The 18,806-nt window shown below is 40.6% G+C and overlaps 2 protein-coding genes across 2 annotated transcripts in view; one reads left to right on the top strand and one right to left on the bottom strand.

The window, feature by feature from the left end:
* The window catches only part of CLP1 (cleavage factor polyribonucleotide kinase subunit 1), a 386,408-nt gene that overhangs the window by 76,002 nt on the left and 291,600 nt on the right, over positions 1-18,806 (bottom strand). The window lies entirely within an intron of this gene.
* Positions 62-18,799, top strand: LOC134575476 (gastrula zinc finger protein XlCGF48.2-like). The gene is made up of 5 exons (XM_063434781.1): positions 62-144; positions 8,403-8,583; positions 10,591-10,767; positions 10,875-10,953; positions 16,912-18,799. Exons 2-5 carry the CDS (start codon positions 8,419-8,421, stop codon positions 17,961-17,963), a joined length of 1,473 nt encoding a protein of 490 aa, XP_063290851.1. The 5' UTR covers positions 62-144; positions 8,403-8,418; the 3' UTR covers positions 17,964-18,799.

Here is an 18,806-nt window from a genome sequence, read left to right as displayed (position 1 = left end):
GTAGTGTCTGGCGGTACCTGTGAATGAAGTCGAGGCTTGATACGCAGGTTTCGGAAATGCACTGGAGCGGAAACCCCAGATTTTTCCAGGTTGCTAACTTCCGGTTTAAAGCCTTAACGTAGCGCACGAAAAATCGTACTTGAGGTTGGTGATCCATTTCTCCCTGTTTTTATTTGCTATTATTGGGGCAGTGGGATGTGACTTGGTTTGACAGCTTGATTTAACTGTATTCACATCACTGAGGCCTTAGCTAATCACACCTGTTAATCAAAGGGTTATCACACAGGTCTGATTATTTAAGGTTTTCTTTTTTTCATTTTTGTTAAAAAAGTGCAAATGTTGATAGTTATAATCTGGAATACTGAAAATTATGAAATTTCTCAACAGAGCAAATTATGTTTAAAGGCATCCCTGTTAAAATATGATTCTTTGGGGGAAAAAATGTTTTAAGTTCATACAGCAGATCTAGGGAAAACATTGACAGAGTTATTCACTAAACAAAATCCAGTGAAAATCACTGATTTCTGACTGCAATGACAATTCTTATATTTTCTAAAGTGAAATACAGTGGGAATCTGCAGCAATCGCCGAATGCATTCAGGGTTTGGATTAAAATCTGTTCTTTTATATCCGAACACTATAACAAATATAGAATGCAGAATATCTACAAAGCACCGATTCTAATCAAATACATAATCTCAACTATTTTCTTATTTCAAGTACTATTTGCCCACTTACAGTTAGTACCCAGCAGGCAATTATTTTAAAAACCTGCGGTAATAAGAGGGTTGACTATGTGACAGCAGGCTTTACTTTAAAGGGACCCTATAGTCTCCAGAACAACTAATGCTTAAAGGACCACTATAGTGCCAGGAAAACAAACTAGTTTTCCTGGCACTATAGTGCCCTGAGGGTGCCCCCACCCTCAGGGTCCCACTCCCGTGGAGCTGAAGGGGGAGGAAGGGGTTAATCCCTTACCTTTTCTCAAGCGCCAGGCTCCCTCGGCGCTGGGACTCTCCTCCCTTTTCTGACGTCACCGTGCGCGCATTCAGCCAGTCTCATAGGAAAGCATTCTCAATGCTTTCCTATGGACGCTGGCGTCTTCTCACTGTGAAAATCACAGTGAGAAGCGCCTCTAGCAGCTGTCAATGAGACAGCCACTAGAGGCTGGATTAACCCATAGGGTTTACAGCAAAAAGGGGTTAAACCTAGATGGACCTGGCAGCGAGACCACTTCATTAAGCTGAAGTGGTCTGGGTGCCTATAGTGATCCTTTAATGCAGTTCTGGTAGCTACAGCCTGTCTCTGCGGGCTTTTTAATGTAAACTTAATTTTCAGAGAAAAGGCAGTGTTTACATTACTACCTAGGAACAGGTCTAGTGGCAGCCACTCAGATGGCCACTAGAGGTGCTTCCTGGGTCAGTGAAGCACTGAAGTTCACGGTCTTCACGTTCTGCATGTAGATGCCGAACGCTCCGCAATGCATCTCTGAGGTTTAGTCACGCATGCGCAATAGCCTTCCAATTGGATTGGCTGAAATTGTCAAATTGGATGCTAATATCAGCTAAGGAGGCAGGTTAGGACCAGCTGCAAAGAGACCCCACAGCGCTGAAAAAAATAGTAAAATTACCTTTTTTACCGAAAGGGGGCTGGCCACCTAAAGAGCACATTTAGAAATATAGTGTCAGGGATACAGGTGTATATATATTAGGGATCGACCGATTATCGGTTTTACCGATATAATCGGCCGATATTTGGCAATATCGGTATCGCCAATAGGGATACCGATATTGCCGATAATACCTCCCAGGACCGCCAGGCTCATTACATGTCCGGCGGTCCTGGGGGGGCGGGCAGCAAGCGTTTACTCACCTCCCAGCAGCTCCCCAGTGTAAATCTCGCGAGACCCGCGGCCAGCTCTGACGGCCGCGGGTCTCGCGAGATTTACACTGGGGAGCTGGAGGAGCTGCTGGGAGGTGAGTAAACGCTTGCTGCCCACCCCACTTCCCTCCCCTCCCCCAGCTAAGCCAATGCCACTGGACCACCAGGGATTAACATATCCCCCCTCCCTGGCAAGGCAACAAGCAGGGAGGGGGGGGACAACAAAAAATAAATGATAATAATTAAATATATATAGAAAAAATAATTTAATATAAAAATTAAATTTTTTTTAATAAAAAATGCCCCCACACACACACTATTATTATACACAAACACACTGTGTATATAATGCAGTGTGTTTGTATACTGTGTGTGTATATATAATGCAGTGTTTGTATAGTGTGTGTATATATAATGCACACTACACACACACTGTATTATACACACACACACTGCATTATATATATATACACACTGCATTATATACATACACACTGCAATATATACACACACTACATTATATATATACACACACACACACTACATTATATATACACACACACACACTACATTATATATACACACACACTACATTATATATACACACACACACTACATTATATATACACACACACACTACATTATAGATACACACACTATACAAACACACTGCATTATATACACAAACACTGCATCCACTACACACACATACACAGCTCCCCTGTCTAAACACACTGCATCCACTACACGTGGCATGTATATTTTGTGCATTTACCTTTAGAAATAGTTTTTTATTTTCCAAAATGGTAAATGTACAGAATATCGGCAAATTATATCGGCTATCGGCCTGAAAGTTCACAGAATATCGGTATCGGCTCTAAAAAAAATCAATATCGGTCGATCCCTAAAAACCAACGTTAAAAATAAAAACCTAAAACGTACAGAGGTCAATATTATTATAAGGAAGATTTTAAATCTCCCTATGCCAACAGCTAACGTGAGCCTGTGTTGGCAAGATCATTAATTGTATACAAACTGGGCAGCCAAACTGGTGCCAGTAAAATAACGGGAGGGTGAGGCGTAGACCCCCCTACCTGTGCCCACACCCATGTGCGTGAACTGGACAGAAGCAGCTGGAAGCCATTTAAAAAAAAGGTATGGCATCCTAGTGTCATTCCCCTGCCCCCTCCCCCCCAATTTTATTCCAGGGGACCTAATGTGCCCACCTATTGGCCGCAGATAGCAGCTGTAATAATAGTATACTGGGGGAGGTAAGGGGGGGGGAGTTTAACACCCCTTAAAATAAGTGAACCCTACCTACCTTCGTTAGCCTTATAACTGTGAGGTGGCAGAGGGCCATTAAAACTAAAACCAGTAAGATAAAAAAAATATGCTTACCGTCTTCATTGTTATTTTACTTCAGGCCCAAAATAGGCACACAAAAAATAAATAATCACATTCTGCAGCTATATATTGTGAGTGGAGATAGTTATCCAGTTATAAGAGAGGAGAGGTCAGCTAAACTGTTACCACTGGCATGGAAAATTACTCTCCATGTTTATGGGATATCCCCATGTCCTGTGCAAACTAATTATCACAATCCCCCCTCCTCTAATTAAACACTCCCTTTCTCAAGCTTTATTGTGCATTGCCTCTGTAGGAAAATTAATTGGTATGTTATCTACATATGTAGTACTTCTCAGTGACTCAGCCAGAACATGTACTATCTTCCTGAATATATATGGTTATAAGTTTTCCAACAAAGCCCCCAAATATCTATTTATCACTATAAAATCGGCATGCTCAAAATAAAACACAGTGATGAAAAATGAGTGGAGATAGTTATCCAGTTATAAGAGAGGAGAGGTCAGCTAAACTGTTACCACTGGCATGGAAAATTACTCTCCATGTTTATGGGATATCCCCATGTCATGTGCAAACTAATTATCACAATCCCCCCTCCTCTAATTAAACACATCTAAATAAAGCTGTAAAGCACTAATTAAGAAAGGTTCAAAGCAGATCTGTAAATCAAAATCGTTGGCAGCAGAGACACACTAAACAGCAGTATCAAACGTGTAGCTTAATGTTAGTGAGAACTAAGTGCACAGAAGATAAACCTGTCCTATACTAATTTCATGGTTTTTAATTTCAAAGATAGGCACACCTCTTTACTCCTGTGCACCAATCACCTAACAGTGCCTCCTCCAGTGGGCAATTCTCTGCCAAACTGTAACATCCCATCATTGAATAGCTTCCCATTGCAGTTTTCACTCATAACACATCTCCACCTAATTAAGGGGTGAGACTTAATTAATGATCTGTACATTACTAAATCTGTTTCCATACAATAAATTATATACCATTCCTTTCTTTCTACAGATATATATATATATATATATATATATATATATATATCTGTATACACAATCCTTAGTGTTTTGCACTCCAGCCTCTTATGCACTCTTTTTTTAAATGTCCTATGGAAAGTTTGTGAAATGAACTGAAACGTTGACTTATTTGTATTTTTTCTTGGATTAATTTCTGGATTAAATTACTCATTTTAAGAAAAAAAGTGTGCGTTCGTTCCTTCCTTCCTCCTTCCCTCCTTCCCTCATTGCCATGATTGCTGCTTTGCATTAGATTATCCATCAATTTCATAGGGGTCTATTAGCTAAGTGGTGAAAAGTTCCTGCATGAAAACATGAACTTAAAGTCCCTCTCCCTATGGGATGCTCCAGTTTGTTACTTAACTATCATTACAACTATTTGTTACTTTATATAAAAATATTATCCTAACAGGATATCTCTGATACAGTGAGGGGAAAAAAGTATTTGATCCCCTGCTGATTTAGAACGTTTGTCTACTGACAAAGAAATAATCAGTCTATAATTTTAATGGTAGGTGTATTTTAACAGTGAGAGACAGAATAACAAAAAAAATAAATCCAGAAAAACGTTCCGAAAAATCCAGAAAAAATGTCAAAGTTATAAATTGATTTGCATGACACTGAGTGAAATAAGTATTTGATCCTCTATCAATCAGCAAGATTTCTGGATCCCAGGTGTCTTTTATACAGGTAACGAACTAAGATTAGGAGTAGGGCCGAAACTGAAACGAAAATGACTTTTTTTCCCCAAATGATTTTAAAATAGTTTTTTTTTCTATAATTTTATTAATATTAGACTTTTTAAGGAATTAAAAAAAAAAAAATCCTAATAGGAAAAACTACAAGCCAATAAAATAAATAACCACACGTTTATTGAAAGTTACACACCAAAATTGGACAGAAAATAACTTTAAAAAAAATATATAAATGGGGCAGAGCTAGGTCCGCGGAGCTACAATTGCCCAAATAACGGCAGATCAGGGGACACCCCAACCCACTGCAAAGCCCACAGGTGCTTACTACAAGATGGGGAAGAGAAATAAAAAGCCGATATCAGAGATTTGCTTCGGAGACCGCATGGTGAGAGTGGGCCCAATATGCCGGCAGTCCTAGATGGCTTTTCAGACTCAGACTCACTTAAACCACAACATGGAAGATCTGGGCTATAAGGGCCCATCCAAGCCTTCTCCAATGAAAGAAGCCACCTCTCCCCCTGTCACAACTGCAATTCTCACCATTCTGCTGGCAGATCTCAAGCAATCACTCTGCTGAAATCTCACAGGTGAGGGAAGATGTCCAGGGATTCACTGCATGCATGGCAGCAGTGGAACAGACCACACATAGATCACAGATATCAGAGTTGCAGAAAAAGGTTCAGGACCTTACTTCAGCCCAAGCTCTCCTAGACCACCAACTGGAAGCACAGGAAGATAGGAGAAGGTGAAAACACCTCCAGGTCAGGGGCATATCGGAAAGCATCACCATGGCAGAAATGCCTCATTTCAACCCCCCTAAACAAGCAAAGGGCATAACACTCAAAGGTATGTTCCGTCTGCCCAAACCTCAGCCAAGCTCGGCAACTTCTTCCAGCGATTTACTGGTATAATTTCAGAATGGGCGAGATTAAGCTACTTTCCTGAACGCAACTAGAAAGAAGATACCGTACAGATTCGAAGAGATGGATCTTACTTTCTTCCCTGATCTCTCCCGTACCACCCTGTAGTGGAGAAAAACTCTGTGACCTCACACTTGTCACTAACTACCTACAAAACATTCTTGGTTCTTCCTTTTTTGCATTGCTTATTTAGGTTATAAGGGGTAATCCCCCAATTTGTAGTGTTTTGATAATTGAATTATTAGCTAAACTTTGTTTTTGTTTTTAGATATAACTCCAATGGAAAAATGTTTAATTAAATACATGCAAGTATTCACTTGGGGTGTATCTACTAAACAGTGATGTTTAATTTATTCTGTATTTGGACAGTGGAGTGTCTCCTTAACCTTGAATGTACTCTGTGAAACATTATTCAAACCAATGGAGGACTGTTACCTTTCAAGGAGCGTTTTTTTTTTCCTTACTATTAGCGGCAGTCCCTTATTTATTATAGCATGCGCATTAGGCCTTCCCCATAGGAAAGCATTGACTCAATTATAGTGAGATTCATTTTATCTGGTGCTGGACGTCCTCATGCAGGTGAAGACTATAAAACGTTGTTGTACATATCGTTTACAAATAGGTGTACAACATGTGTATTGAATGAGTGTGAGAGAAACAAATACATAACAGTAATGTAAACTGTCAGAAAGGATTTAAAAAGTGATACATCTGCATTCTTTCAATTATTTTTATTTTTGAAATATATAGAATTATATGAGAAAAATAATAATAAACAATGTAATAAACTGTATCATGTAGTGATCATACATTTTAATAAAGATACATCTGCTTTCATATTAAACAAACAAACTTTTTTTTTAATCCATCATAACAAAATTGGATCAAAAAGTGTCTCCATATTTTACACCTGTAATAGGGCATTTATAATGAATGCATTTAAAAAAAAACCAAAACTTTATTTTAGAAGTGCTTCGCAGAAAACATGGTATGTAACAGGCCATAATACAATACTGTTGTACATTAATATAGCACTTATTTGGCCAAGACACAGCACAATTTTTATATGTACAAGTAGTTGCAAGTAGGTTTGCCTGCAAAGTCAATTTTACAATGCGTATGTAGGAGTCAAGTCTGAGGGGTCCTTCGAGTCGAGAGTGGAAATATGCGTGCTAAACCTACACAAGGAACTAATGGACGTACTGCATATAAATGAGTGTGGATGCTTAGGTAATTAACCTCGGTATTTGGGGTTCAGATTGGCCTGGAGAGGCTTGTGTAGGAGATATCTCTTGTTAGGTTCATAGTGTTATAATGATGTCGCCTGGTATAGATAAGTGAGAGAGAGTGTTGCCTCTTCAGTGGTGGGGTGTACCCCTAACCAAGGGTTCAGCAGAGGGGGGATGGAAGGTCCATCAGTCGCTAGTTGACTACCGTCTGGACTCCCCTTGTCTTTAAGACATATTTCTATCCTATTAACTAGTTGCCTGTGAGAACTAAAATTAGAAACAAACTTAAAGTCAAAAGAAGAGTGTAGAGAGGAAACAAACAGTAACAGGTACACATCTGCAGTAAGCTATGTGCAAGACAGTTCCTAAGTAGTGCCAACTCCAAGTGGAGTCAGGTAACTGTATCTTGCGATCCACCGGCTCTCGGGACAAATGGGACCACTGTAGCAGGGTCCCAGGTTTAAGCGGTGGTTGCCGCAGTCTGGTCTGCGGTTTAGTCATACAGGCCCAGTGATGTTAGGAAGGTGAATGCCTCTGCCACCGAGTGCGCGAGGCCACTAAAGTTCCAGATGGTCCACACCTGTAAGCTATCCCTTCAGCTCGTAGTTTCGATGTAGCCGGTCCTAGAGATTTGCGCCCTAGGAGCGTAGCTCCGGTGAGATCCTAAAAAAAAAAAAGATAGGGATGCACCTTCAAAGGTCAGTGGCTTTTTGCCTCTCAAGGCAGACATAATCTGGCTTTTTTTTATCCTGGAAAGTCAAACAGCGGAGGATAACATCCCTGATCAGATTAGGCAACAATTTAGTTGATCCTTCAACATGGTAGACAACTTTTTTGGCAACAAGCTGAGGTAAGATTGTCACTAGTAGTCTCTGCATGTAGTGTGGTAATTCTTTAGCTGATATCGTGGTTGGGATGCCGCATATTTTAATGTGGTTGCGATGTTGTAAGTCCTCCATGGTTGTCATTTGGAGTGACAGGGTGCTTTGCTTAACTTTTTTTTCCACCCAACTCTGTGTATACATTGCTACATGATCTGATCTTTGTGTTCACACAGATTTAGTGTGTGTATTATTTTTTTTAGAATGTAAACTGAATGGAGGGATTTTGTCTCCTACAAATCTCACATTATGCTCTGCAAACAACTCTGATGTCCTGGAGCTTAGAAACCAAAGCAGAGATAATTGACTGCATAGCTGGATAATGTATTGGGAATACAATCACTGCTAAGAATATGGAATACTATAATTCATTGTACCCATACACATGTTTATTTTGTCATTGTAGGTTAGGATCCGTGGAAATGGAATATATGGAATATAATTCCATCAGCAGCAATGTTTATAAAGACGATAGCTCATCCTCAGAGAATATGCCTGACACACAGATAATGGACAATTATAAAAGTAAGATGGGTGAAATGGTCTTGAATATCACCCTGGAGATCATCTACGTGCTGACAGGAGAGGTGAGGGATTTTCCAGTGTATTGGATTTGGAGCTAATTTGGTGCTTAATGTGAATGGTTACAAAACACATGGAAGAGATAGTAAACTGCTATCAAACTAAGTGAGAGGTTCTATACCTCAGAAATAAATCCAAGAAGACTGAATGGATAGCAATGAGTAAAACTTTTATAAATATTATTGTATTATTGTACTTAGAATTTAAGTAAATCTTGGAACAAGTCCTGTACACAATAAAAAATGTATTTGCTGGCTGATTGCCCCCTCTGAGGAAGAAACCGATTGCATTCCTGATGCAACACGTGTTTGGTGTTCACATCTACTATTTCATTGTTACACTGCCACTCTGTTTCTTCCTCAGAGGGAACAATTAGCAAGCAAATAATAAAGGCTAGTTTAGCCTTCCATGGGTCTAGGGCAGGGATAGGCAACCTTAGGACACTCCAGATGTTGTGGACTACACCCCCCCCCCCATATAATGCTCTTACACCCATAATGCTGGCATAGCATCATGGGAGGTGTAGTCCAAAACATCTGGAGTGCCGAAGGTTGAATATGCCTGGTCTAGGGTGTTATAGGGAATGGTTGTATTGTACCAACTCTTCCTACTCTGAACCTTACAATGACTGACACCTTAAGTCACCTAGTGGTAGACTTTCAAATTGCAGCCTTTATTGAAAGATAGTTTTTGACAATTACAAGGTATAGTAAGGACTCTCCAGGGATGCTAGAACCCCTCTTCCCCGTAAGATTTACAACTAGCAGCTTCTTTACGTGATTGGTATTGGTTTGGTGGTAGGTAGTTGACATTAATTATTCCTTTGATGTCTGCTCATTATAAAATGTTTCAATACAAATAATATTGTTTTAGCTTGTAAATGACTTGTATAAAGATCTAGTTAAAGTGTAATAACAATAGCCTCATACTCATTGCTATCGACTTGTTTTTGTTGGCCACAATGCGATCTAGTAAATCAACACTAGCCTAGTTATAGCACTAGTTCAAATCCTACATGACATGCATACTGTAAAGACAAGCTGTAAATTGACCATATTAGATGAGTAGAAGTATATTGTTCTTTTACTGGTGGAAACTATTTTAGTTTGATAGGCATGATTATTCTACCCCCCAATCTTCTAACCTTGGATGAAGCCGACATATTTAAAAAAATAAAAAATAAAAATAGAGGAAGAGTGAGTAAAAGGAAAGTGAGATGGATATACGTTGAGTGAATACTTGCCTAACCAGCTTTGAATTGTACTCATCAAGTTGCACAAAGTATTATGTGAAATGATTTACATTTTTGTTAATAGAATTGCGCGCAAATGTATTCATTTTCCAAAAAATATGTATAGATGTTGCCACGCACCTGTAAATCAATTTTTCACAAATGACACTATACAGACAATTAATTGACAGGAGAACACACTTTGCTGTCGGAGCATAGAAATTGAGTGACAGATGCTGCTCGATTCAGACCGATGTGCTGGCAAGGAGACCATCATGCTGTGTTTCACTCTACTTAGGGAAACCATTCCTCCTCCCAAATAAGACAAATAGTGTAAAGGGACAGGAGTCAGTAGAAAAACAAAGGTTGGGTGTTACATTAGTGCATTACCCACATTCCCAGCAAGATGGCTGCATTGTGTAACACTAAGAGTCGGGATGTTTTTATAGGTTGATTATCTAGTTTTTATAACACGTTGAATTACAAACGACACTATAGGTAGTTCTTCAAATGTAAACCTAATGAGGCAAAAATCTCAAAAGGTCACAAGTAGAAAAGTACAAAGTGGTCATTCGGAAGCAAGTTACTGATGTTTAGACTTTTTTTTTTCTTTATAGAAATTCTATCTACTCTCTATTTAGACACTAGTCAAACAGTAATTTAGATAATATTGCATAGAAAGTCTTGGTGGAGTATACAAAGAATAATACAGCAAGTGGATGCACAGAAAAGAAGAGTCATTTCCGTGGAATGGGATTTATTAGTATTTCTTTAATTTTAGGATTATATGGTTGTGAAGAAAAATAGTGACCATAGCTGCCACATGTGTGTGTCCGAAAGTTCCACTCAAACAGAGAAAGTCATCATGGAACCTCCACCAAACTCACTGATACATGACAGAAACAATGAAAAGAAGATCCTTGAACTGACCGGTAGGATTATTCAGCTGTTGTCAGATGTGAGTCATTTTATAGAGTATGATAAAGCCAAGGAAATGTTTAAAAGCCGTATCATGTGCATATATAGTTCCCATCAAGTTATGCTTTTTTCTGTCTTTCTATGTAGGAGTGGGCACATTCAGAAGACCATAAGGACGATTACCCTGATGGTATAATGGAGGATCGTAAACCATTCGACTCACTTGGTATGAAAGTTGGTGATTCGTTGGTGACTATACAGAATTATGCACAAAGTGTAAATTGTAAAAAATTCAAAGTGAATTTAAAGGGAATCTCTAACATTCGTAACACAAACTTTGATTTCTTACAATTTAGAGTGCCCCGTTTTAAGACTAAAATAAGATATCCCTTTTTTTTTTTTTTTCTCTCTCATCGTAGCCACCTTCACACCCCCTGCTAAGAGCAATAATGTTCTTGGCTAATCTATTGCTTCCCCATAATGCATCATTGGGAATCTACTGCACATGCGTGGCAATCGCTGTATTGTGCAATCAGAAACTCCTAACAGATGCATTATACCATGGGTGTCCAACCTTTTGGCTTCCCTGGGCCGCATTGAGCGCAGAGGAATTATCTTGGGCGACACATAAAATCTATAATATAATTAAGTTATATAATAAAACTTTAAAACCCCTTTTATTAATTTTGTTTAGTAGGTAATTACCTTATTTGTTATCTTTATGTGGAATTGCCATATTCAAGGATACCAAATTAGGAAACTATCTACTAAATATATACACATGTAAATGCACACATAATCACAGATATACACACACACAATCACAAACCTACACACACATACACTCACAGACCTATGCGCACAATAGCAAATATACACACATACAATCAATGACCTATACACAGTCACATACGCACACATAATCACAGATATAAATACACAAACATACACATACAATCACAGACCCACACACACAATTACAAATACACACACACAATCATGGACCTACACACACACACACACACACAATCACAGACCCTCACACACATATACAATCACAGACCTATACGCACAATCACATACATGCACACACAATCAGACCCACACACACACATACAATCAGATACCTAGACACACAATAACATACATTCACACACATAATCACAGATATATACACACAGTCACAGACCTATACACACAATCACATACCTACACACACATAATCAGACACACACACAATCAGAGATGTACACATAATCACTGACTTACACAATCACAGACATACACACAGACCCCCCCACCCCACACACACACACACACACACACACTCACTGACAAATCATACACAAAATTACATTCATCACTATGCCGTGTGTGTGTATAATATATATGTATATATACACACGCTCACTACATACAAGCTCACTTGTGCACACACACACACTCACTTACACACACGCTCATTACATGCAAGCTCACTTACACACACACATACTCACTACAGACAAGCTCACTGAAACACAAAATACAAGCTTACTCTTTAGCAAGCACATACACACAAAGTCGCTGATCAATTAGCTGAAGCTTACATGGCGCTGAAGACTGTGGGAGCCAATTTTTGACCACTTCCTGCTCATGTGGGGTGGGGCTTGTATCAGGGGCGGGACTTATGGGCGTGAGGCGGGGCTTGCATGCAAGGGTGGAGCATGGACATGGAATTGCCGAGAATGGTGAAGGGAGACTCACAGTGCTCCCTCCGGCCGCCAGCCTTCCCAGCACAACATTCATTAATCCCCTCGGACTGACACAGGTTGTCAGCCTGGGTGGGCCAGTCCAGTCCCTCTCTACCCAGACTGCAACCGGAACGCACTGTTAGCGGTCCTGGGTTGCATGCGGCCCGCAGGGTGGACATCCCTGCATTATACTAATGCATCTCTGGGGTGTGTTCAGCACCTTCATGGGCATCAGAAAGCGGAATGTCAGCCATGCAAAGATTGCAGGATTGTAAAGAGTATGCACTTCTAGTGCCTTTCCGAGTGACCGTAGCTAGAGGTGTTCTTACAGCTCAATGTATACACTGACCTTTAATAGAAAAGGCATTGTTTGCAAACATGAGACTGCAGGACTAAGCTATTTACAGCAAAACCACTACATTAGGCTGTACTAGCTCTAGTGCTTAGTGTGCCTTTAAAATTCTTACTTAACCCCTTAAGGACACATGACATGTGTGACATGTCATGATTCCCTTTTATTCCAGAAGTTTGGTCCTTAAGGGGTTAAAGCGGCACTGTCATGCTGAACTTACCTGTCAGGGTACCTGTGGTCTCTACCTCCGAAAGAGGTAGAGACTTAGCTGTTCCTCCATCCAGACGGCCTGATGGCTCCCTTCCCCACGGTCTATCCGGTCATGCAAGGCCGGCCGCGAGGGAGTGACTGCCTTTTACAGCATCTAGGCAGGAAGTTGTCATCAGGACACTCCTCCGGAACGACCTGTCACTCAATTGCTGCAGGACCAATCAGGACGCCTTGGAGGCGTGGTTACTGCTCTGAACAGGGTATTTAACAGAGCTTCTTTCATTAGCTCATTGCCCTGTCGTGGTTCTAGCTTGTTCTAGTCACTCAGTGCTTGTGTATTCTATTATCCCTTTTGGTTTTGACCCGGCTTGTTTACCTTACTCTGCTTATCTCTGTTACCCTTGATTCGGCTTGTCTCTCGCTTACCTGTCTTCTGTTACCCTCGACCTCGGCTTGTCTTTGACCATTCTATACTGTACTACTTACGTTAGTCCGGCCATTCTAAGGTCCGGTATACGTATCTGGCTACTGTTTGTACTCTGCGTGTTGGATCCCTGTCCCGATCCTGACATTACGACAGGGACGCTACACCCTGTTACTATTCTAACGGATCATAAGAACTTGTCTTATATTGGGGAGGCGAAGCACTTGTCCGCCAGGCAGGCTCGCTGGGCCTTGTTCCTCACTCACTTTAATTATGTACTTACGTATAGACCTGGTTCTAAGAACTCTAAAGCCGATGCATTGTCTCGTCAATATGAACCATCCACTATAACTGAACCACTTCTGTCCTCCATAGTTCCTAAGGGGAATATCATCGCGAACACGAATCTCAGGATTCACTCTCCATTGCTTTCTGAGATCATGAAGTTTCAGCATTTGGCACCCAAACAGACCCCTGGGGATCGACACTTCGTTCCTGCCGCTCTCCAACTGGAGGTGCTACGCTATCTCCATAACAGCAAGGTGGCTGGGCATCCCGGCATCCGCAAGACTTATGCGCTGGTCTCTAAAGATTTTTGGTGGCCTGACTTACGCAAGGATATTAAAGAATTCATCGGGGCATGTGAAGTTTGTACCAAGACCAAGCTACCCCATTCGCTTCCATGCGGATTTCTGCACCCTTTAGAGGTTCCTGAAAAGCCTTGGTCCTGCCTGGCAATGGACTTCATTGTTGATTTGCCTATCTCTAAAAAGCAGACTGTCATCCTCACTGTGGTAGACAGATTTACTAAAATGGCTCACTTCATTCCCTTACCTAAACTCCCATCTTCGCCCGAATTAGCGGAGATATTCGCCAGGGAGATTTTCCGTTTGCATGGGATACCTTCCCAGATTGTCTCTGACAGAGGCTCCCAATTTGTTTCCCGTTTTTGGAGATCATTCTGCTCCCAACTAGGCATCAAATTGAATTTCTCCTCTGCCTATCATCCTCAGTCCAATGGAGCTGCTGAACGCACTAACCAAAAAGTTGAACAATATTTACGTTGTTTCGTTTCAGAACACCAGGACGATTGGGTCGGTTTGATTCCTTGGGCGGAGTTTGCACATAACAATCTCATTTGTGATTCTACGCATTCTAGCCCTTTTTTCTTGAATTATGGCTTTCATCCTTCCATCCTTCCTTCGGAGTCTTCTTCTCAAGGGATACCGTCGGTGGATGTTCATGTTGCCAATTTAAGAGAGTTGTGGGATCAAACTCGACAAATCCTTCTGCACAATTCTACGCTGGTTAAAAAACACGCTGACAAACGTAGAAGGGCAGCACCGGTGTTTGTTCCAGGCGATAGAGTATGGTTAAGTACTAGAAACATTCGGTTAAAAGTGCCGTCCATGAAGTTTGCTCCTCGATATATTGGACCTTACAGGGTACTGTCTCAAATCAACCCAGTTGCGTATCGTTTAGCGTTGCCTAATGCCTTACGCATTCCTAATTCATTTCATGTTTCCTTGCTAAAACCATTAATATGTAACAGGTTCTCCTCCACGATCGCCCCTCCCCGCTCAGTTCAGGTGGAGGGTCAGGAGGAGTATGAGGTCAATTCCATCGTTGATTCTCGAATCTCCCGGGGGAAACTGCAATATCTGGTCGATTGGAAGGGTTATGGTCCTGAGGAGAGAAGTTGGGTACCTCAGGAGGAGGTGCATGCTCCCCGTCTCCGCAGGGCGTTTCACTCTCGATTCCCTTCTCGCCCTGGTGTATTCCGCCCGGTGGGCGTATCTGAGAGGGGGGGTACTGTCAGGGTACCTGTGGTCTCTACCTCCGAAAGAGGTAGAGACTTAGCTGTTCCTCCATCCAGATGGCCTGATGGCTCCCTTCCCCACGGTCAATCCGGTCATGCAAGGCCGGCCGCGAGGGAGTGACTGCCTTTTACAGCATCTAGGCAGGAAGTTGTCATCAGGACACTCCTCCGGAACGACCTGTCACTCAATTGCTGCAGGACCAATCAGGACGCCTTGGAGGCGTGGTTACTGCTCTGAACAGGGTATTTAACAGAGCTTCTTTCATTAGCTCATTGCCCTGTCGTGGTTCTAGCTTGTTCTAGTCACTCAGTGCTTGTGTATTCTATTATCCCTTTTGGTTTTGACCCGGCTTGTTTACCTTACTCTGCTTATCTCTGTTACCCTTGATTCGGCTTGTCTCTCGCTTACCTGTCTTCTGTTACCCTCGACCTCGGCTTGTCTTTGACCATTCTATACTGTACTACTTACGTTAGTCCGGCCATTCTAAGGTCCGGTATACGTATCTGGCTACTGTTTGTACTCTGCGTGTTGGATCCCTGTCCCGATCCTGACATTACCTTTCCTCAATCTCTTCCTCTTCTCCCCCTCTCTCAGGATCTGTTCTTCTTTAGTTTACTTTAAAATCATAAGACAAAGTAGGGACTCTTTGCCTTATGGGGGTTTCCTCTGCTTGACCAGCTTTGACCAGCGGAGGAGCAAAGTGTGCCTTATTTCCGCTGGTCAGCAATTTTCCCACAATTCTTACCTTTCCTCAGTGTTCCCGCGATTCTTCCTGTCATTTTAGACGAAACTGCCGAATTGCCTTCTAACTGAATGAGAACAGTATGTTTGTTTGTTTTAGAACTCAATTCGGCACTTTGTTCGTATCGGAATTTCATTCGAATGAATGAAACTCCGATTCAATTTATGCCGCGGCTGCATCTTGCAACCGCTTAATAGATAACTCCCTAATACCGTGGGAATTAGGGAGTTATCTTCCCAAAGGCTGAAAGACCTAAATTGGTCTTTCAGACACATTTACTAATACTAAGTAAAGACGATGATTAGTAAATGATCTGCCCCTACTCGCTATACTTATATATTTATATATATTTGTGTGTGTAAAACATTATTAAAGGGACACTCGACATCAAAATCCCTTCATATGGTTTTGGTTCATAGTGGTGTTTAAGTGGCTTTGGTGCATAAGCCCTTTTGTCTAACATTGCCATTCAATCTAGCACGAGTGTTTACATCTTTCCTAAATTATACCTCTGTTGTGTGTCTGAGGCACTTGCTAAGTGAAGACCTTTGTGAAAGATATGCTTTAACTCTATATGTATATTTGTTAAAGAGTGTCGAGGAATGGATGTAGTGTTACATCTGACAGGTACTTCAAGCAGTCTGAGGCTCTTGGGTTCTTGGTAGCTGGTGTAATAATGTACAGGAAATGTCTTGGGATTTTCTGGGCAATTGCAAAGAGTCTTTTTATGTATATGTTTCTGTAAGTGTGTTAGGAAATTATTCCAATTTAGCTATATCTCTCAATATGTCTTTGATACACTGCTTTAGAGTTGCATATAATTATTCATTTTCTGTTTCTTATTAAGTCATGGTAGTAATTTAAATAGGTTTACAAGTGTTTATTTTTCTTCTCTTATAATAGATGAATCTGCAGATAGGACAAGTCCTGGAGGATTTTACAGCACTATAGATTTTTATCAAACTGACAAAGGGATTCAGAGATCAAAATGCAGAAGAAAAAATACACCCAGAAAGCTGCAGAGCCAATCTGTGACAGATGTAAACGTGGTTTGTGTATCATCAGGTGACGAATCTTTCTCAGATATTTTTATACCACCAGAATACATTTCTCATGTTAAAGAGGAATCAGCCTCATGTGAAGACGCAAATCTCACAGATACAGATAATTATACACTTGAAAGTTACACATCTACTTTTATTAAAGAAGAGCCAGGATTGCTTGAAGAAAGGAATATCAAAGACTTGTATGCACCTAAAGAGTTCACAAAGACAGATTTTGTGTTAACTGAACAATTTTCTTCACAAACAGATCTTCCTAAGCAACAGAAATTTCCAGCAACTGATAAGCTGTTTGAGTGTTCATATTGTGGGAAATGTTTTACAGGTAATTCAGATCTTACTAGACATAAGAGGGTCCACACAGGAGAAAAGCCATTTCCATGCACTGACTGTGGGAAATGTTTTTCCCATAAGTCCAATCTGGTCACACATCAGAAGCTTCACACTGGGGAGAAAGCATATTTATGCTCTGAATGTGGAAAAAGTTTTACTAATAGTTCCAATCTTGTCACACATCAAAGGGTTCACAGAGGAGACAAACCATTTTCGTGTTCTGACTGCGGAAAACGTTTCACCCATAAATCAGATCTTGTTAAACACCGGAGGGTTCACACAGGTGAGAAACCATTCTCATGCCGTGAATGTGGCAAATGTTTTACAAACACATCCAACCTTGTCACACATCAGAGGATTCACTCTGGTGAGAAACCGTTCTCATGTACTGAGTGTGGTAAATGTTTTATAAGCAATGCAAGCCTTATCAAACACGAGAGAATTCACACAGGAAAGAAACCATATGGCTGTACTGTATGTGGTAAATGTTTCACTGATAAATCAAATCTTTCCAGACATCGATTGACTCATATAGATAAGAAAACACTCACTTTTCACTAATATGAAGTAGGCTGTGTTGATAGACATGTAATAGAAAGATATTTATATTTCCCTTTGTAAAGTTTCTGTACTTAACACACATTGTTGCAATCAGAGTGTCAGTGAGCAGATTTTTTTTAAATTAGATTTTGTTCTGTGTTTCCACCATCTCTGCAAAGAACATTTTTGAAATTGAAAATTGATTCTCATCTGTGGTGGTAAAAACAGACAAACCGAAAATCTGCTTTTACGCTTACATGGTTCTTTAGGGAGGAATTTTGTTTGCTTCCTTATTATTGAAAAAGCATCATATATAAAAATACAGGGTATCCCAAATGACCATAGACTGCTTGAAACCTTGAGGTAGCATGTTGTCAAGGCCTTTTCCAACCAGCGCAAATGTATGTTCCGTTCATCATAGTAGATATGTTCTAAAACTAGTGTCCAGTGCAACAGGAAGAAACAAACCATGATTTGATTTCTTTTGGGTATGGATAGTTCACAGCATGAAATAGGTTATTCCCCAGCTACTGGAAACCTGTGATAATCAGAATTGTTTTGTACAATTTACTATTTTGTAGTCTCTCACAGTCCAGTGTTTTTATGAAATATGTTGGATGGTGTATTTTTAAAACCTATTTATGTAGTGTCAATGCCCGAATGAGTGTATCCTGTATCTATTAAGGCAGTCGTTCCTAACACCTGGCTCCTTGTGCCATTTTAGTGGGTTATCACATTTTGGAACAGACACATTACATCATCAGGCTACAGGTAATTGCCCACAGTAATTTATTTATTGTATAGACCCTGCCTTTCGCAGTGCATTGGAGACCAATTTGCAGACTAATGAAGGTTTTAAGAATT

The sequence above is a fragment of the Pelobates fuscus genome, chromosome 10 (assembly GCF_036172605.1).
Source record: "Pelobates fuscus isolate aPelFus1 chromosome 10, aPelFus1.pri, whole genome shotgun sequence".
Classification (NCBI taxonomy): Eukaryota; Metazoa; Chordata; class Amphibia; order Anura; family Pelobatidae; genus Pelobates; species Pelobates fuscus.
Note: the sequence above shows the minus strand (reverse complement) of the source record. Positions and strands in the feature narration are given on the sequence as shown.